Source organism: Branchiostoma lanceolatum, chromosome 5, assembly GCF_035083965.1.
Source record: "Branchiostoma lanceolatum isolate klBraLanc5 chromosome 5, klBraLanc5.hap2, whole genome shotgun sequence".
NCBI classification, from domain to species: domain Eukaryota; kingdom Metazoa; phylum Chordata; class Leptocardii; order Amphioxiformes; family Branchiostomatidae; genus Branchiostoma; species Branchiostoma lanceolatum.
Genome location: NC_089726.1, coordinates 2,423,973 through 2,445,349, shown reverse-complemented (window position 1 = coordinate 2,445,349; position 21,377 = coordinate 2,423,973). Strand labels below are relative to the sequence as shown.

The 21,377-nt window shown below is 48.2% G+C and overlaps 1 protein-coding gene across 1 annotated transcript; it reads right to left on the bottom strand.

The window, feature by feature from the left end:
* Positions 1-5,208: 5,208 nt before the first annotated feature.
* LOC136434697 (putative surface protein SACOL0050) lies at positions 5,209-17,118 on the bottom strand. Its single transcript, XM_066427685.1, has 4 exons — positions 9,950-17,118; positions 8,990-9,726; positions 5,640-5,742; positions 5,209-5,228 (listed from the first exon to the last, which is right to left on the bottom strand). The coding sequence occupies exons 1-4, from the start codon at positions 16,551-16,553 to the stop codon at positions 5,209-5,211; spliced, it is 7,464 nt and encodes a 2,487-aa protein (XP_066283782.1). The 5' UTR covers positions 16,554-17,118.
* Positions 17,119-21,377: the final 4,259 nt, after the last annotated feature.

The following is a 21,377-nucleotide window of genomic DNA, read 5'->3' as shown; positions in this document are numbered from 1 at the left end:
TGATGAGATACATATTCCTAACTGTGACCAAGACTACATGGTAATCCAAGATAAATGATGAGGAATAAAAGCTACGATTTGCTTTGCGGGATATAAGTGCTAATGACTTTTGAATTATGATATTTTTTGTTCACTGCCAAGGTTGTGTTTCTCCTAATGCGATTTCCAGCTTCCTTGATGAGATATCTATTACTAACCTGTGACCAAGACTACATGGTAATCCAAGATAAATGATGAGGAATAAAAGCTACGATTTGCTTTGCGGGATATAAGTGCTGATGACTTTTGAATTATGATGCATTACGTTCACTGCCAAGGTTGCGTCTCGTTAATGCGTTTTTCCAGCTTCCACAAACCGCTTTCCATTAGAGACTGCGACAGCTGGGCGACCAAAGATGGGACAGCTCTCTTAACGAATCTCATATGATAAAAAAAAAACTTTTTCACGTTTTGTTGTGTTTTGAATCATACTTTAAAATCTTGCATCATATACCAATTATGAAATCATGGATCACACAAATCCAACTTTGGTCGCTTTACGGTCGCTTGATGATCACCATCTAGTACTTACAGAATGGGAATATTCAGAATCGTTGACCTTGGTAATCTATGATGACTGACGAGGTATAAAGCTAGGAGTTACAAAGAATCTCAGCCCTGATGACTTTTAAATGAATGTGTGTTATGATGCGGAATTTCGCTGCCAAGTTTGATGGATTTTCCAGCTTCTGTGCAGAATGGGAATATCCTGAACACAAGGACTTGTCACCCAGACGGCCCCCGAGTTTCTCCCGGAACGTGCCTGGATCGGTGTACGCTGCGGGCGGGCATGACCCCCTGCCCGTACAGGTGGCGATCCCGCCGTGCCCACTAGATCATTCCGCGATAGCCCGGGTTAACAAACGAGGGGTTCGTGTCATCGTTAGCAGCCCCTTACGGGTTCCAACCAGGTCCCAAACGTTACGCCGTCGCCTGTGTGAATAAAGGATTTAGCCCGCTCCACCCCCCATTTTCTGCCTCGTCAGTTTGATCCCGAGGATTTATGACATTCTGTGGTGTGGATCACCGGTGATTGACAGGCCGAACGGACGACAGGAGAGTCAGACGACTCAATCGAACAGGTCTGCGGCAACGTGAGGAAGACGCTGACCAGGCTGAAACTATTAGGCTCTAAATGAGACAAGGTCTTTCTGTGCTTGTCCTTTAATACCCTTAAATCGTCTTATCTCTACCCTACACCTGTTCTGAAACGTTCCAACCCACTTTTGTTGACATTGTACCCAAATCTGCCGACAGGACAATCATTTTATACCTAATGGTCGTTCAAATTGGGTCAAACATAAAAACCGTTAGACTGTAAAATGAACAGCGCATGGAAAGTCACGTGCAGACGGGCTGCTTTCTACCTCGTGAATCGAAAACACTTGTCCGGGTGACATTTAGTTTTAGAGTCAGCCTGTAAAATTCTCTCCTCTGCGTTGCGTTAAATCACAAATTAAAGACCAATTTTGCCTTTAGCATGTATCGAGTCTATAACGTTAGATGACGTTGGAGTTTAGTACGTGTCCGCGACGATGTCATGGACGAAAATGGACGAAAACTGTTTTACAACTGGGAAGGGGCGTGTCGACTGTCTTTCTCTCCAGACGAGAGAGCAGAGATAACCGCACTAGAAGGTCGTCCCAGGACCGGAACAGGCTGGATTCATTATCTCTCCGCAAGTGAAGACGCTTGAAGTGCGTAACTGAACCCCCTAATATCAATAAATAACCTGATTGGAACACAAAGCGGGCACTATCACAGGTTAGGACCCCTGTCAAATAGCGCTGACCTTGAGAATATTGGAATATCAAAGACAGAAGCAGATATAAGTAGTGAAGGTCATGAGCTGTTCCATCGCCCCCCCCCCCCCTTGCCATCAACGAATAACACCCTCAGGATTCTACGATCAAAGATTCAGAAAATGACCAATTTGATTCTATCTCACGTTATGACCTTGAAATTCACAGCTACTTTGCTCACCCAACGCATAGCAATGAAGACCAGCCAGGGAACAATGACTGCCATCATGATCCATGAATGTCCTAACCTGGATACACATAACTTTGTCTCAGTTTCACAAATCACGAGCAATGGCATAACCTCAAGATTGACATGCGATAATCAGAGACAGGAGCAATTTGCAGAGTGTAGGTCAGCAGCAGCTCTAGTGCCCCCCTCCCCCACCGACATTCAGAATATTCACTGAGATCAGTTTATAAAAACTGAGGGTGATCGATATCCAAGCATTGACTTTTAGTGCTTGTTTAACAACATCCGCTCGTCTTAGACACACCCATATGTTAGTAGAAAAAAAGAATCACCCCTCCCTTGCCCTTTACCTCTATCATGAAACACAATCTTTCACAATATGAACAATACCATGCAGGCTTGGCATTCAGACAATATATAGTCAGGGGCGTGACCAGACAGGTTCAAAGGCCAGATCAGGGCCATCGTCCTTCCGCGGCATCTATAAATAATTCTACTCGGGAACTTTTTCGGATCAGAACCAGATAACATCAAATGTCAGATCGGTTCCACCATCCTCAATAAACGACTTTTCAGGATGCTGCTCAGACCACCGTTCCGCGAATCATGACCGACGAGATCTTCTTGACCTTGAAGACATTCGATTAGAGGGAGAGACGACCAGAACTTCAAGGTCACGGCCCCTCCCCCGCCATAGATACCAAGTCATCTGGAGTAATCAATGTCACGGAGTCAGTGACCTACACTTTGACCTTCAAGGTCATCAGAACGTTATGCCTCCATCTTGTCTGACCGGAAATGAGTAGAAGTGTACAAAGCAGGCAAAGTGAACGTTAAAGCTAACCCTGGTCAGAGCACATTTTTGCAGATGTGTATGGACATTCAAAAGCTGGCATTCTACAGCCTTCTGGACCAAGCATGACTCGGAGCTCTTCTCAACATATCAACGTAAGACGCAAAGTCAGTCTTTCGATAACGCCATTCACGGAAATAGTCTTTGTGATGTTAATTGTGATACAAGATTTGATGTTTCATTATTGCACTGCCATGATGTGTAAAGTTTAACATAGTGGGATATTAAACTTGCTGATTTGTCGAAGATCCCAGTACCAGTATTACCAAACTACACCTAAAATGGCCCATCAGTCTACTGCACATTATGATAAGTGGCATTTTTTTTCTGTCTGTCATGTTTACTATATTCAGGCAGTCTAAAATAAGCCTGAGAAGCCATTCAAGGTCACGGGCTGCTAGACGTTTGAAGTTACCCGCATGACAAGCCTGACAAATTAGCGCACTACCTGCGCCGGACGATGACTGCATATTCGGGACGTTTTGCACAGATTGAATAGTTTTCCCCGCTCTCAAACAGGCCGCTTTCATATGTCATCTTCATCACACATAGTTTGTCTTGGTTACTCTTTGATAAGAGGAGATCATCACCGTGGAATAAGCCAACCTGTCACATGTGTTCGGTATCCGGGCGACTACGCCCCCTTCGTACAGGGCAAGGCTAAACTGCAGGTTGCAAGGGCGTCTTGTAGTACGATGCCTTGAACGCGTTCTTGACTTTTTGCGGCTACGTCTGTGTGCAATGATACCAAACTGACGTATCCCAAAACCATGAGAGAGAGACTCAGACAGACAGACAGACAGACGACAGACAGACAGACACAAGCACACACACACACACACACACACACACACACACACACACAAACAGTGTATTACGTAACCTGAAATAGCAGGTCAAAGCGTATTGGAAAGATGAAAATGGAAATGGAACACAAACACACATATGTATATATTATGTATACATCTCTATACTAGTATGGTTCCTCGTCGGTGTCAAACTTGGCTGTGGACGGATGCGGTGTTTGTACCGTAAGCAGTTACACCTGTCCTACATCAGCCAAACCCAGACAGGGACGGCCTGGCGCGAAGAAACCACAAGCCTGGCATAGTTCCCATGACACAAACCTCAGGTCCAGCTTTACGTGATTCCGCCAATCGAGCCGCTGACAGTCTGGATAAAAAGTGACTTTAAACTCTGGTCTGTTTGGATTTGGAAAGGCACTAAGAACTTGCAATCTCCGGCAAACATTTACAGATAAGCAGACTGAGTTGTACTTCTTCACGTAGGAGTAGCGTGCGTAGTCCAGTGGTTAGCGATCTTGCCTCTGGAACTAGAAGCCCCGGGTTCGATCCCGGCTGTGTCGCTCACCCGACATGCACGCTACTGGAAATGGTCGCAGTCCTTAGGACGGGACGTTAAGCCGTGGTCCACTGTTCATTGTGCTTGTCGAAAAGAGCTAGGGGAATATCCCCGGTCCAATGAACCTGTAAATACTGTACATAGCGTCTGTCTTCTCTGTCACGACCAGTGGAAGATTAGCTCATCTGTTCATTGAGTTCATCTGAGCTAAACTGGTTCGAGATCACTTTCCTTTACTATAGACTGTGTGGTAGAAAAGATTAGAAAGAAGCGCAGCAAATGGCAGGTGGACCTTTACAGTACACCCTGTAACAGGCTGGAATGTTTGGCTCCGAACGTGGTGCCGTTTATTGCTTTCAGAACGGGCGTCCAAGCTGCTGACTACCTGATATCGTTTCCACGCACTATCGGCGATACAATGTTGAAGGCACCGGGACAACGTGACGTCATTCACACAACCTTTTTCTACATGTTAATCTCCAATGGTATGCCTCGTGACATTTTGAAGGCAAGTTAAGTAGCCTTTTTTTAGACTTAACTCAAGACCAATAGAGTCGCTACACAACCGATATAAAAAGGAAAGACTTTGATGCTACAAGTGATGCATACCTTATCACTTCTGCTATGTACTGGATACAGATGTCTGTCGTCTTTTTCATAAATCTCACCGGTTGATGCTTTTTCCACTGTTGCACATTGAAAATAATGCAAAGCAAACGGAGATATTCCAAATGACAGTTACGCGAGCAATTGGATATAATTTTGAAACAGTCTGACGTTTCAGACAGCATCCGCTATCTTTTGTCAGTGACGGAGATACTATCACACCTAAATCAATTTACCTTTATGCGCGAGTTTCATAAAACATTAAAGCCCATGACTAACTTTTTTTGTCATCTTGTACACAAACAAAGACAGGTACCGCGCAGACAGAGTTTTATCCGATGTAACAACAATAACCATTATTCACTTGAAAGTTCATCTGTGTTGGTAGAAGTTATTTTGAATCAACGTTTAACTGTAATTGCCAACACAAAAATTGGACTTACCCAAATTTTCGACTGTTCTACTCCAGTCTTTGTCAAGCAATGACAAAGTAAGAATCTTGGACACAGAATCAGGCTTTTTTGCAAGAGGAATTAAAGAGGTGATCTACAACCATCCCTCAACAGAGACGGGGGGCGCCACAGACTTTCTGCAACATATAATCCACTGCTCATCGAGTCACGTGTTCTGTGTACATAACGTGGCGTCACAGAAGCAGTGGATTGCTCATTCATTGACAAAGACTTAAGTGGAACAGTCGAAGATCAGGGCAAGTCCAATTTTTTGTGTAATTACCGTTCAACTTTGATATATAATAACCATATTGTATAAATCTGCTCGCACTCACCCACAGCTCGGCGGCGTCTAGACCCGGCCTGGTCGGAGGCGAGAATCTCGTCTAGCAGATTCTGAACGACTTTGGCGACGTCATCCTTCTTCACGTAGGAGTCCTACACTTCAGGCGAGAGAAAAACACACGGTTAGCGTCAGCCCCAGGTAATGTTGCAATTGGTACAGGCAGTCCCATAGCCTTTTTGAGGCCGTAGGGGCAGTGGGTTGTTATTCAGTTTGTCTAAGACACGGTATTACTATCGGAAGGTGGAGCCCATCCCTCTCCGCCTTTTACCTCCCCAACCAAAATTAGGTACCCATTTTTACATCTGGGTGGAGTGAGGAAAGTTGTGTAAAGTGCCTTTTCCAATGAACAAACGCCCTAATCATTGCATCAACATGACGTCACAAAGACTTTTAAATTTACCGTAGTAACTTAAGTGTCGAGAATGGGTTAAACTATCATTCAAGCTGTTCAATAGTCTTACATCCATAACCTTTAAGGTGTTTCATCCGCCCGTGCATTCATTCACACGGTTTTACTCACTCTCGATACTTGCAGTCATTTCATAAATTCTACACAATATATTTCAATATTTGGCCCCTTTGTATGTCAATTTGTAACTGTGTACACGCAGACCAATTGCTACTTGCACGGCGGAAATTCTTCAAATAGACAAGTCATGTTATGATATCTTGTATCAGTATAATTGTGACGTCCAGCCAAGGTTGCGTTTTGCGTTCTGATGTGTCATCTTTCCAAAACAACGAGTGGAAGCCGTGACCCAGAATCATCGCTCCATGACTACTGCATGGTGCACGAACCACACAGATGCACCTCTCGGGCCAGTCCACACCTGTTTGACATCAGGTCTCCCAAGTTAAGGTCGGACGAAAATGCCAAGAACAGTTAAACGCCTGTGACTCTTTGCAATATGGACAGGTTCTGGTCTTATTCACATGAGAGCAATATTCGGCATGGACACAAGTGGTTTTCTTTTAAACTTAACAGTTAGTTATTGTGTGAGTGTACCTTCCGTTGTCGACATGTGAGTGAAAGTATTATATTTTGTGGTTCCTGGCAAGATGGACGTCTGTGAATCTTGAACCGGTTTTCCGGACTTGTGTCGACCCACTGTGAGAATCATCATACCTCATTCTTTCGTTCTTTGATGATTAGTCCAAATGATTGAACAAGCAACGTGTGCATCCCCTTATCAAACTGTGGATGAAAGATCTAGATTTTGTGTCTCCTTGTCAAATAGACGTCTCTGGCTCTTTATGATATGTACCGGTTTTCCGGCCTTGCGTCGATCCATTGTGAGAATCGACACCCCCCATTATTTTGTTCTTTGGTTGTGTACGGTTAATTATTGTACGAGCAATGTGTACATTCCGTTAACAAACTATGTGTGAAAGATCTAGATTTTGTGGTTCCTTGCCACTTTCTACTTTGTCATTTTTTTTCTTTGTCTTCAAACCCCACAACAACAAAAATGACAAAGTAGAAAGCCCGACAAAAACGCATAAAACACGTAAAAAACCAACCGGAACCCCTCCTATGCCTGGAGAGTAGCCAAATAGACGTCTGTGACTCTTTATGGTATGAACCGGTCTTCCGACCTTGCGTCGACCAACTATGAGAATCAACACACCCCATTATTTCGTTCTTTGATGAGGTACAGTTAATTATTTTACGAGCAATGTGTACATTAATGTGGGTGAAAGGTGTAGATTTTGTGGTTCCTTGCCGAATGTCGAAATGCACGCCTGTGACTGTTTATGATATGAACCGGTTTTCTGGCCTACTGTTTCGTTCTTTAATGATTTATATACAGTTAGTTTTTATACGAACAACGTGCACATTCTCTTAAACTGTGGATGAATTATGTATATTTTGTGACTCCCTGCCAAATAGACGTCTGTGAGTCTTTATGGTATGAACCGGTATTCCGGCCTTGCCTCGACCCCTTTTGAGTATCGATACACCTCATTCTTTCAATCAATCAATCAATCAATCAATCGATCAATCAATATCCTTTCAGTCTACTATACAATTCTTGTACGAGCTAAGTGTACATTTCCGCTAAAACTGGGTGAAAGATCTAGGTTGCTTGGATCAATGCCATATTGAACGTCTATCGCTCCCCGAATAATTGACCGATACCGGTTTTCTGGCCTGACGTCGACCCACTCTCTCTGAGAATAAAGTTGATGTTTTTCAGCCTTTCCTTTGTATCTATATTTACATTTAGTTATTGTACGAGCAGAGTTGCGGCAAAAGCGGGTGAAAGCTCTATGATTTTTGGATCCCGGCCTGACACAATCGAAATGGCGGCTGCGGCGATTGGAAAAGAAATCTAAAACAAATGTCAAGCGGCAAGGTGAACCGTCGGCGGGCGGCGTGGTCACGTACACGCATGCCGAGACGTGCCCTCCACAAGGCCACGCACAAGGCGAACAGCAGACTTTGTACTTTGTACTAATCATGATGTCACCGTGATCATTCTTGTATTGTGACATTTTTTTTCTAAGAAGATACAAAATGGTTCATACAGATGCTTTGATAAGATGTCTTCATCGAGAACCGTTACTGAGAGTCCAATTTCAAAGTCTGTTGTGTCTGTTGTAATTGGCAGTGGCAGTATAAGGTCTCCGTTTTGTGCAGGTGTGCGTAAAAGCTAAAAAGGTGTTGATTCAACATGTCTATCATTGCAAACACTTGCTACAGACGGTTTTCTAAATTTGGGATAGCTTTGTAAGTTGTTCGAGTTATTTATTCATCATCGTTTTTGGTCCTTCTCTACCAGAAAGCCAACAGTGGCGATCGGCAATGTGTTACTTTGTGTTCAAGGTGGTTGTCTCACACATCAAACTCCATACATGTATTCGCTTCTTTTAACATAGTTGTTCAACTCAAGTGTATTCACCTGAACACAACCCTTTAGTGACATTGTCTTTTAAACCTACGCGACGTCAGTTAGTCGAGCTTGCCTGATCTTGATGTTTTTAACTTAGGGATGCTGCTTCAGTGAGCGCTAGTTCAGCCGCACTGAGCAAACTCATCAAAAAAGCGAAAGAGAATTGAAGGGAGCCACTTTTATACTTCTAAACTATGTCGATGATTAAAATTTTCGATGCAGCTGTAACTTTGCAATTTAAATGTTAATATGATAATTTCATTCTGAAACAAAGGTGATCCGTTCCAGTGGTAAACGCAGAGGCTACAATTTGATTGATTTCATAATCGATTGGTCGATCGGTTCACTGATATATCATTCACTTTCAATGACGGTTCACAAAACCCTCAAAAGTGATAAAGTCAACAAGAGAATGTCCAAAAACAATAGGTTGGAATGGACTAACCTTAAGCGCCGCGATGGCCTTGCTCTGCTGGTCCAGTTCATCGTTCTGTTGCACCAGGTGTTCCAACACTTTATCCAGCACGGGAGGGGAATCCTCGGACCCGTCATTGATGGGTTGTTCCTCCCACATCCTTGATCCCGCGTCATCCCCCCAGCCAGAACCATCCACGAAACCCGACCCGACCTCCTCACCGGAACCCTCAACAGGTCCTTCTGCCCACCCGACATCTCCTGAACCTAACTCCCCGGCCACGGGGCCTGAACCCTCCGGCTCTATTCCTCCGTTCATTCCCGAATCGTCGTCGTCTCCTCCCGACTTTTTCTCATCATCTCCATCCGATTTCGCAAGGTCTCCTGGTCCTGAGTCGTCGGTATCAGAATCTTCAGCAGCAGATTCTTCAGTTGGTTCCACTCCGTCGGTTCGATGTTTGGCAGCTTCCGTTGTATCCTCGGCATCTTCCGGTGTACCCTCGGCACCTTTCGTTGCATCCTCGGTGATTTCCGGTATTCCTTCGGTACCCTTCGTTGTATCCTCGGCACTTTCCGCGGTTTCCTTGGCCCCTTCGGTTGTATCCTCAATGCTTTTTAAGAATTTCTCTGTTGTATCTACGGTTACATCCGTTGGTCCTTCATATTCCTCCTTTCCATCATCCGAAGTCAGTTGGTGGTCTTCTTTGGTTGCAGGTTTGCCGTCTTCAGATGTCTGCTCTTTGTCATCCCCTGGCGTTGTGGTATCACCTTAACGGCATGGACAGACAAAGAGAGAAAGGCAGAGATATGTTTAGACGTAAAGATAACACGTTTTAGGGTATTTTTACCTGTTTCTCGGTAACTACAAAAAAGCTGCTGGTGTATCATCTTCTTAAGCGTTGCCACTAGCTGATGTAAATGTTATGAATCAGTGATAACTCAAGTAAAACTTCAACAAAGACCAACAACACAGCATAAAAGGACAGTTTACCTCCTCTTTGTGCCTCTTTCCCCTGTTCTGCGGGTTCTCCTCCCTCCGTTGGCTCCAGTTCCTCCTCCGGTACCTCCCCTCCCCCTGCTCCCTCTGCGGTGTAGTCGTCTGCCTCCGCTGCCGAAGTGTCTGTTCCCGGCGCCTCTGTAACCGTGGCTGCACCTTCTCCATTAGCTGTGTCTGTTGTTCCCGGTGCCCCGGTAGCCGTATCTCCAGCTTCACCATCAGACTGCAGACCCTCTTCTTTCGTTTTTACTCCATCGGTTGGTTTTTGGTCACCTTCTCCCGCAGACGGAGCACTCGCTTCAGTCGGTAGTTCCTCATCCCTTGCTGAAGCGTCGCTTTGCCCTGCCGACGTTGTCGCTTCTAACGGAAACGCGTCTTCAATCCCCGGCTCAGCGGGGTCTTTATCCTTCCCAGGCGGTTTATCGTCTTTCCTTCGTGTTTTGTCTTCACCACTTCCTTCCAGTTCTGCTCCCGAGGCCTCGTCTTCGTCCCCCGATCCCTCGTGGTCTTCTCCAGATCCTTCTATACCGCTTCCTTCCACCCCAGAGCCTTCATCTCCAGAGCCCATCTCTCCACTCCCATCGAATCTTTCACCCGACCCCTCGAGCTCGGCACCTGAGGCTTCGTGGACTTCCGCTGGTGGCTTTTCGCCGGGGTCCTCTTCGTCCGTTGGCTCTGATACCGTGTCATCCCTCTCTTGTGAGGTAGCAGGTGTTGGCACGTCCGCTTCTGACATCTCTTCTTCATCGCCTGTTTTTGAAATAGGTGTGGGGCCTTCCTCCTCGGCGTCTTTTACCCCGTCCTCTTTCGTATCTGGTCCATCTGTAGCCTCAGGTCTCATTTGACCCTCACTCTCTGGCGTAGGGCGTTCATCAGCGTCAGACTTCGCTCCGTCTTCACTCTCTGGAGTTGGACCGTCTAAGTCTGTATCTGTCTCCCCGTCAGGCTCTTTTCCCTCGGGTGCTGTACCATCATCGGTCTTTGTCGTTGGACGTTTTTCGCCGTCTGACTTCACAACAGAGTCACCGTCCTCTGGCTTTAACGGCCCTGCACCAGTTGCCGTAGTGTCTTTACCCGCGCCCGCTGCGCCGTATTTGGTCTCAGGCGTTGGAAGTTCTTCATCATCAGACAAGTCTGCGCCCGTTGTACCATCCTCCTTGCCTGCTTCTTCTGTGGGGCCATCTTCATCCTTAGGTTTAGTGCCTTCTTCATCTTCCGTTACACTGCCGTCAGCCTCAGGTCCCCTTCCTTCCTCCCCTCCAGCTGCCAGGTCTCTGTCACCATCAGGCGTCGGGCCATCTCCAGCTTCTGCCACGTCGGGAGGAAGCTTGGCAGCGTCATCAGGAGCGGGTGTTGGACCATCTTCGCCCGCTGTGACGTCACCTATAGCATCGGGCTTGTCAGCGTCGTCGAGACCAGGTGTTAGGCCTGTTGGCTCTTCTTCTTCAGTTGTGACGTCACCTGTGCCGTCGGGCTTGTCAGCGTCGTCGAGACCAGGTGTTAGGCCTGTTGGCTCTTCTTCTTCAGTTGTGACGTCACCTGTGCCGTCGGGCTTGTCAGCGTCGTCGAGACCAAATGTTAGGCGTGTTGGCTCTTCTTCTTCAGTTGTGGCGTCACCTGTGCCCTCAGGCTTGGCAGCGTCTTCGAGACCGGGTGTTGGCCCCTCATCTTCCGTTGTGGCGTCACCTGAAGCCCCAGGCTTGTCAGCGCCTTCGAGACCGGGTGTTGGCCCCTCATCTTCCGTTGTGGCGTCACCTGTGCCCTCCGGCTTGGCAGCGTCTTCGAGACCGGGTGTTGGCCCCTCATCTTCCGTTGTGACGTCACCTGAAGCCCCAGGCTTGTCAGCGCCGTCGAGACCAGGTGTTAGGCCCGTTGGCTGTTCGTCTTCTGCTGTGACGTCATCTATACCCTCAGGCTTAGCAGCGTCTTCGGGACCGGTTGTTGATTCTTCATCCTCGGTTGTGACGTCCTCTGTACTCTCAGGCTTGGCAGCGTCATCAGGACCGGGTGTTGGCTCTTCATCTTCCGCTGTGACGTCACCTGTACCTTCCGGTGAAACGCCAGCGTCCCCGCCCCCTGTCTTTTCTACAGTCTTGATTGCCTCTGGGAAGGCATCCTCCCCCGTGGGCTTCAAACCGTCTTCAGTCATTTCCGTCCCACTTCCTTCTAGTTCTGCTCCTGAAGCCTCCTCTTCGACACCCGAGCCTTCGTGGTCTTCTCCGGATCCTTCTCCTGATCCTTCCTCTATTCCACTCCCTTCCATCCCTTCAGCTGACCCCTCTTCTATACCCGAGCCTTCAGGGACTTCTGCCGAGCCTTCGGGGACTTCTACCGATCCTTCTTCTTCGGGAGTCTTATCATCTGTGGTCTTGGCTGTCATGTCATCCTCCTCCTCCTTAGGTGTTGCATCTTCTACGTCATCTGTCTCTGCGCCATCCTCTGTCCCAGGAGCTGGAGTAACCTCACCTATTGTCTCTCCGTTTGTAGTTGAAACACCTTCTTCGTTCTCAGAATCTACACCGTCTTTGCTCTCCGGCGTGGGACGATCCTCATCTGTGGGTGAGGTAGGACCGTCTCTGCCTTCAGGTGTGGTTACAGATTCTACTACAGGTTTCGCATCGTCTTCACCTTTGGGTCTAGCATCTACAATAGTTTCGGGCGTTGGGAATTCTTTTTCGTCTTCCCCGAGAGAGGGACCCTCTTCAGCTGGCGCATCGTCCTTGTCTTCAGGTTTTATACCGTCTGGACTTTCCGGCGTCGGCTCATCCTCGTCTGTTGCAGTTGTAGGACCATCTCCGTCCACAGGTGCAGGTCCGTCCTCTCCCACAGCTTCGTCACCGTCTCCGGTCTTTGGCCTGTCATCAGCTGCACTATCTGTCTTCGGAGACTCCTCCTCCACCGGCGACGGACTACTTCCATCTTCAGTTGTCACAGCTTCTTCGTCTTCCGGCTTGTCGTCGTCTTTAGTTGGTGGTGTTGGACCATCCCCGTCTTCAGGCACACGACCGTCGTCAGTCGCAGGTGTTGGCTTGGCATCCCCTGGATCTTGTTCGCCGTCTTCAGCCTTTGGTCTGGGATCAACTACACTCGCGGCCGTTGGGAACTCGTCCTCCCCAGGCGATGGACCCAGCTCCTCTCCTGTCACACCGTCTCCATCCTCAGGTGTGACACCTTCTTTGCTCGCTGGCGTTGGACCATCTTCCTCCTCGGCAGCCCCCTCTTCTTCTTCTTTTGCTGTCAAACCGTCTTCCTCCCCAGGCTTCAGCTCTGCTGCAGGCTCGGAAGTCGTGCCGACGTCATCGTCGGGTTTTGCACCGTCTTCTTCTTCTTCTTCTGAAGACACGCCGTCAGTCTCAGATATCTTATCGTCCTTACCATCAGCAGCAGCGTCTGCTCCGCTTCCCTCCAATTCTGCTCCCGAAGCCTCCGCCTCGACGCCCGAGCCCTCGTGGTCTTCCCCAGATCCTTCTAGGCCGCTTCCCTCCCCCTCCTCTCCAGATCCTTCCAGGCCGCTCCCTTCCACCTCTTCTACAGATCCCTCCTCCATCCCGCTTCCCTCAACTTCTTCCCCCGATCCCTCGGGCTCGATACCGGAGCCCTCGTGGATTTCTTTTTCAGGAGTCTTGTCGTCCTTCTCTTTGGACTCTGTGCTGTCTTTTTCTTTTACATCGTCTTCATCGCCTGGCTCTGAAATGGATGTGGGGCCGACCTCTCCCTCTGATATCTCCTCGTCTCTGTCCTCAGGCTTGGCACCATCTTCACTCTCAGGAGTGGGGAGGTCTTCCACCTGTGAGGTAGGATCGTCTTTGTCCTCAGGTGATACACCGTCGTCTCTTGTCGGTGTGGACTCGTCTCTGTCGTCTTCTTTGGCAGCATCTTCGCTGTCAGGAGCTCTAAGGTCTTCCGCTTGAACCGTGGGGCCTTCTGTGTCTTCCGGTGTTGCGCCATCTTCTCCTGTGGCTGTGGAAACGTCTTTGTCATCTGGCTTGGCGCCATCTCGACTTTCCTGAGTAGGAAACTCGTCCCCGTCGTAGTCCCCGTCGGTTGCGGTACTCAACGGCGTTACACCGTCTTCACCCACTGACGTTGGAACGTCTTCGTCTTCTGTTGTCTTGTCGTCCTTGTCAGCACCAAGGTCAGGCTCAGGAATAGGACCCTCCCCTTCCCCAGTTTCCCCATCAACGGTTTTGACTGCCTCGGGGTACGCGTCTTCGTCCTCTGGGCCTAGGCCGTCCAGACCGGGCTGGGACGTCGTGTAGACGTCACCTGGAGACGCCGTGGGGCCTTCGTCCTCAAAAGTGAACCCATCCTCCTTCTCCTTCTCCCTTCCGTCCTTTTCATCGTCGGTTTCTTCTCCAGTTCTGTCCCGTTCTTGTTCTGGAGTTTTTCCCTCGATGTCCGAAGCGTCTTGGTCTTGCCCAGACCCTTCAACCTCAACACCTGAACCTTCCCCAGATCCTTCGACCTTGTCACCGGAGCCTTCCTGGTCTTCTCCGGATCCTTCGGCCTTGTCACCCGAACCTTCCTCCACTCCTGGGCCGGGAATTTCTATAGGTCCTTCTCCCTCCGACGTTTTCGGCTCGGCTGTTGTGTCGTCCGCCTCTTCAGGCGTTGCACCATCTTCATCATCAGGTCTTGTGGTATCCTCGGTTGCAGATTCATCATCGTCAACAGGCGTCCTCTCGTCTTTGTCTTCCGTTGTCACATCGTCTTTACTTTCGGGAGTCGGGATGACTTGATCCGCGGGCGTCTCCGCGTCGTCTGTAGTCGTACCGTCTCCATCACCAGGTCTTGCAGCATCTTCGGCTTTCGGAGTAGGGACCTCTCCATCCTCACTTGTCTCTTCGTCCTTCTCCTTGGCTCTCTGGTCGTCTTTGCTGTCAGGCTTTGCGCCATCTTTACTCTCGGGAGTTGGGAGTTCATCTTCTTCAAGCATGTCGCCATCTTCTCCCTCTGCTGTGGTGGCGTCTGTGGTGTCGGGTGCCTCGCCGTCTTCAGCTGCAGTCGTCGGCCCCTCCTTTCCATCTGCTGTAGTAGCGTCTGTAGTGCCGGGTGCCTTGTCGTCCTCAGTAGTAGTTGTCGCCCCGTCCTCTGCTTCTGCTGCAGTGTCGAGTGCCTCTCCCGACCCCTCGTGGTCTTCTCCAGATCCTTCCAGGCCGCTCCCTTCCATCTCTTCTCCAGAGCCCTCCTGCTCAATCCCGCTTCCTTCAACTTCCTCCCCTGATCCCTCGGGCTCGACACCGGAGCCCTCGAGACCATCTGACGTTCCTGCAGCATCGGGAGTCTTCTCATCTTTTCTGGCCGCCTCGTCTTCAGTTTCAGGCTGAGCTATGGGCGTGGGAATTGCTGTACCATCATCGTCTTTTCCATCGGTCTGACTGCCGTCATGCTCTACTACACTAGTATCCGTAGGCATCGGACTGCCTCCGTCCACTGCCGCAGTGTCGTCTTCACCCTCGTCGGGTGCTCTAATATCTGCGCTTTTCGGAACTGCTTCGTCAGATGTAGAATCGTCCTTACCTTTAGGAGTTGTGCCATCCTTACTGTCAGGGCTCACGCCGCCTGCGCCCTCGGGTGTTGGAAGTTCAGCATCCTCTTCCGTTCCCTCGTCACCAGGCGTCGGTCCGTCCTCACCCTCGGGCGTCGCATCTTCCGGACCCTCGAGCGTCACGCCGTCTGCACCCTCGGGCGCTGGTCTGTCTTCTCCTTCGGGTGTTGGGCCTTCTTCGTCCTCAGGCGTCACGCCTTCTTCACCTGCAGCTGGACCGTCTTCACCCTCGGGCTTCACGCCATCTCCACTCTCGGGCTTCACGCCATCTCCACCCTCGGGCGTCGGGCCTTCTCCACCCTCGGGCGTCGAGCTTTCTTCACCCTCGGGCGTCACACCGCCTTCGCCTTTGGGCGTCACACCGTCTTCGCCCTCGGGTGTCTCTTGGGTTGGACCTTCTCCACCCTCGGTCGTCTCGACGTCTTCACCCTCAGGAGTTGGACCGTCTCTATCTTTAGGTATTGTAGATTCTTCACCCTCGGGCGTCACGGCATCTGCGCCCTCGGGAGTTGGTCCGTCTATATCCTCGGGCTTCACGCCATCTATACCGTCTGGCTCTGTACCATCCCCGTCTTCAGGAATCCCTTGCTCCTCTTCCGTAGGTACCTGTGCATCCTTGTCATCAGGTGTCTCCGCCCCACTTCCTTCAGGCTCTTCCCCCGAACCCTCAGGATCAACTCCCGACCCTTCCAAGACTTCGCCCGACCCTTCTAAGACTTCACCCGACCCTTCCGGAACGTCACCCGACCCGTCTTGAAATTCTCCCGAGCCTTCTTGTCCGTCTTCTCCGGATCCTTCTGCCGTCTCCGTCCCGCTTCCCTCAGATATGTCACCTGATCCCTCGTCTGGCGCACCTGACCCCTCCCGGGACGTCTCGGTCGTGTCATCCTTCGTTCCAGCCTTAGCAACGACTTTGCCAGTCGCGTCTCCGCTCGCCTGGGTTCCGTCCAGGTCCCTTTTTCTCAGGGATTTTCTCAGGGGCTTGCACAGGCCGAGAGCGATCACCCCTCCCACGGCAAAGAGTACCAACAACACAGTCCGAGTCCGCATGGTCGCGGCTTATATCTCTCGCCCTGACACGGGGAAGGACTAATCACTGCAAGAGTCGTCTACCAATGGTGCCCCCGCGCACTCCGATACCCGGGAATTAATCCTCCAAGGTTCGCCTTTCCTCCCGTCGGTTCAGAGCGCGCCCAGGTAGAGCAGGCTGTTCGCAATTACGCGTCGCGCCTCCCCTGGTGTGGATATATGGGGTGAGCGGAGCTGGTGGGCATGAGTGCGCGTTCCAGTGAGGGGGGCGGGACGAGGCGCGGTGTCGCCGGGGTCAGACGCGCCGGGGAGAGAGCCGGCCAGGTCGTCTCGGGACCGTCCTTTTCATTTGTTTAACCCCCGCCAGGGGTCGGCTAGATGCGTACGTGTGTCATGGATACAACTTGACAATTTTACTACAGCAGAGGGCATTTCATTCTAGCCATATAAACAGAGTTCATAGAATGGCAGGTCCCGTGTACGTGTAGACACTTGTAGGATAAGGGCGCTGCCAAAAAACATCAGGCTGGTGTAACCTGTTGGGCTAACTTCGTTATCAACAAAAGGGGGAGCCGCCTTGTTCTAATTTTCCTACATTTCTGGGTAGTCATTCCCAGACCTCCGAGCTCGGGCCCAGACTAAACCCGCGCCCCTGCCGAGACCGGGACATAACCAGAACGGGCTGCGAGTACCGGCGGAGTTCTCAGCGTAAAGATAGCACCCAAGCAGTGTTCTTCTTGATTCTTCGGTTTTGATGTCTTGTATAATTTTCCCTGTTTGTAAGAATATAATTGTTCTTGTGAATTGCAAGACTGCGTAATTCAGCCGCTGACACTGTCAAGAAGGTATCATTGACTACAGTGCCGTTTTAAGTTTCTTATGTGTCAATCTCTGAATAAACCATTTACATAATGAGAAACCATATATATGGCCTTCTTCAGTCAATACTGACCATGGTAAAATCGTAATTGACATCAGCTCTAAAAACCATAGATACCGATATCATTGCATTAATTTTTGGGGTCGTTTTGGGACAAAAACTATATGATCTGTGCCACTAACAGCTTTCTCAGTGGTAAACTAGCACCCAAGTCAGGCGAAATGAGAACCCTTAGATACAAACCTGAACATGACGCGTGTTTTGCTTGAAATGTGAAGCTACCAATATAATTGTATTGATCTTTGGGATCCTTTGAGACAATGAGGTTAACTTTGCGCCACCGCCAGGTTTCTCAGCGTTCAGCGGAGATTCAAGCTATCACCTAATTCAGGCGAAATGAGAAACCACAGTTACAAACATTTTACACGTGTTACATGAAACGTGACCCTTTTAGACAATGATTATAAGATCCACGCTACGGCCAGGCTTCTACGCGGTCAGTGTTGGGAGAAGCTCAGGCAGAAATGAGAGCTTTTGTGTTCTCCTTTTCTATGGAATTAATGTTTTAGATAGTACGGATTGTGCACACTTTATGTCAAGACCCAGTGACATGTGGTAGGAGTGAGCGGTTAGGTGTGAGTCGATGTCGGTGCATTTTATTCAGGTCGCCGGTTCACCATGATAAATTTCCTCCATAATGTACCGATGAAGAGACATATCACACTTGCCACAATCTGTACCCCTGCTGTACATGTAGCTTATCACCCTAGACCCTCTCTGACATTTTCCCTTGCTCGTCTTGGTTTTAGCATTTCTGAGTCTAAATTTCCTGCTGAAGTACAATGGAACCACATCTGCCTAGATACAGATGTTCTTGTGAACATTTGCCGTAGACATAACCGAACGCCGTGTAATCTAAAGAGAAAGGACCCCCCTCTAAGTTGACCTAGCTCAACTCCCTCCACTTTCTTCTCCAACCAGTGCCCATGCGCGTCTTTAAATCCATTTTAGTCTAAGCGCGCTACAAAATGAATTCAACTCAAAGCAGACGGGTTTTGAGGTGTGATGCACCGACGAAGTCCTCGATCGGGACAAGACCTTACTTTCAGTTCAGAGGTTACAGTGACAAAGGCGCGCGCGCGCGGCCGCTTGGGATCACTGCGCGCATCACACGAAATGGCTGTAGTTCTGCATGAAGTCGATTGAGGGCCCTGTTGTGCAGCATAAATGCAATAAAAGTGAGCTTGCTCAATAACAGGATCTAGGATGAGAGTAAATTCATAACTCATTTCATTGAATGCATTGAGTATCAACATAAGAACTATTTGATGTCCCTTTGCACATCACTAGAATTAGGTCCGAACTATCGTGATAATTTGTTTTTAAAAATCAATAAAAAAAGCAACCTGTTGTGTAGAAATACCTCGGTTTATATTGTGCAGAAATTACACTTTTATTGCACAGGTTCAACATTTGCGGGAGGCAAAGACATCCATAGCTGTTGTTAACCGAGAAATGATATCCAAGCGCAATCAGACATATGGTGCGGCTTGTCTTTCCCGTGTTTTTGTGGCACTTGTTGTGCTTGTAGTGTTTCTAGTGGTCCGCGTTCCTCTATCGCCATCTTCAAAAAAAAAAAAAAAACGCGAAGCCCCAAAAGACGTTCAAAATGTCAGGCGTTAAAGAACCCAACACACTTATCAAGAAGAGTAGGGGTGACCTGGTGTGTTTGGCCAAAAAATACGCGAGCCGTAGCGAAGTCGCATTACACTACTAGCTAACGAAAAAGCGTCATTCTTCGTCTTCAGTCTGAGGTTCGACCGCTTTACCTTTACCTTTTTTAAGAACAAGCTGAACCTTACATCTGCTTGGAGATATTCCCCGTTCCAGAACGCCCGGGTTGTGACGTAGCACGGTGACGTCACGTCAAATGTAAACAATCCACTTCAGCGAGCAGAAGCCATATCAGAGGACCTGTTAGCTTGGCGTGAAACAGTCGGTGACAGGCGAAAACGTCACAGGTAACGCCTTTTATGGTCTCTATGAATGTCTATGGGTGTCTTTCTGGTTCTGATTTGTATTCTAGAGCTGAAACAAGTTGTTTGGCTGTCCTGCGAAGCGTTTAGAAAAGGGGGAGGGGGGTTGTCGGGCGATAAAAGTCTCGTCTGCAGGTGTTGGCGTGTCATGGGGGAAAATATGACGTAATTTTTTCTCACAAAGGCTGCTAAATGGGCATAAATTGCTTGTGGAACGTTGATGAATAATGAGAAAAAGAAAGTTTTGTTTGGGAGTTCGGCAAAAACAGTTTGGTTTGAGGCGAACCAGCTTTGCAGTGATGATGCAATACGTATGAATGAATGGGGAGTGGGTGTTATCGATCGTTCGGTAGTTTTGTTGTGTTGTAGGATTAGTCAGGAACTCGTGATTTCTACAAACGTGTTCTTGTCAAAACAAGAGCTCACACAAGTGTCGCTGAGTGTGTTTTTATCTTTTAAACTTCGGGATATCACTTTAACGTTATAGCTAGATGCCACAGTAACAATGTTAGGGTGGATCCCCCGCTCACGTAGCATAGCAACCTAGCAACGAGTTGAGCTTGTACTGACAATTGCAGCTATTTTCTATGTAACAACCTTGACACGACCTTCAGAAATCAACATGGCGGACGCCGACGTGGACGAGTACGAACACTACAACTACGACGCGGACCGCATCGCGGCAAAGGGGAGCGGCAAGGGGCGGTCCAAGACCGAGCAGCGGGAGAGGACGCACTCCGACCCAAGCGGCGAGACGAGGAAGATCGTCACCAACATCAAGAACGCGGAGAAGAAGGAGAAGGAGAAGAACCTGACGAAGCAGGCGCAGGCCGCGCAGCACGCCAAGAAACAGACGTGACGTGGCCTGTCATGGCGGAGACGAGGTAACACACCTGACCTTTGTACCTCAGGTAGTCTGGCTTAGTAGCGTGGGAAGTTTCGCACCTTTTGAGTTGTTTTTTTCTGTAACACAAGCAACAAAAACATAGGGGAACTTATATTGTATTTTTTTAAGAAATTACTAAAACATGAATTGTGATATTAGCCTGTACTATGTAGACAAAGGTTTTGAACTTAGCTTTTGATCTTTTACTTTTTGTAGAACGGTGCATGGATCAATGCTTATTAACGTTCTTTTTTCATATCAAAGTGACAATGAAATGATTCTGAATCTTGAAGTGGCAGACAAAGAATTATGAAATATTTTCATAACGCAAAAGGTTTTGCATCCTCAATAACAAAATTCCAGACAGTCCAACCTGTTGATCATGATAATAAAATCGATAAGAACGCTACTAGACATTGTTGACTTTTAATGTGATAACAGGAGTGAAATGCAAGCAAAGGTTAACGTAAGATATAGGGGACGCTGTTTAAAAAACACAAACAACAAAAGATAAGCTCGTATAGTAAAAAAGAACGGTTTAATGAGGTAAATTTAATTCAAACTGTCAATACGTTTTCCTTATATTACGTTGCGTCCGCACTTAGTTTGAAATGAAGCTTTTGCAAATTCGTAAAATCGCAATGGTATAAACACTTTGATAGCATTTATTACAAATTTATTGTGTTTTGCAAATTTGTTTGGAGATACATAGATTCAGCAAGTCTTCAACACATCATTTAATAATGTTTTATTTTGTTTGTTTTGAATGTGCTTGCCGTTTGTTTCGTCCCATTTATGTTGACGTATTTTCCGTTGCCATTACAGGTGTAATGATATGAGACCAGTTTAAAGAAAAGAACAGGAACCACAACGGATATAATGATTACGGAAATACGGACTTGTTGCCTGTTTTAAGGGACTTCCTTTGTAATAAAATTAAAAAAACGTTACAAACGTTTGTTTTTTTTAACCCGTCACAGTTGTAAACAACCTTCACGGGAAAAAACAGGAGCCCACTTGAGCGCCTCTCAGAGTGCCAAAGT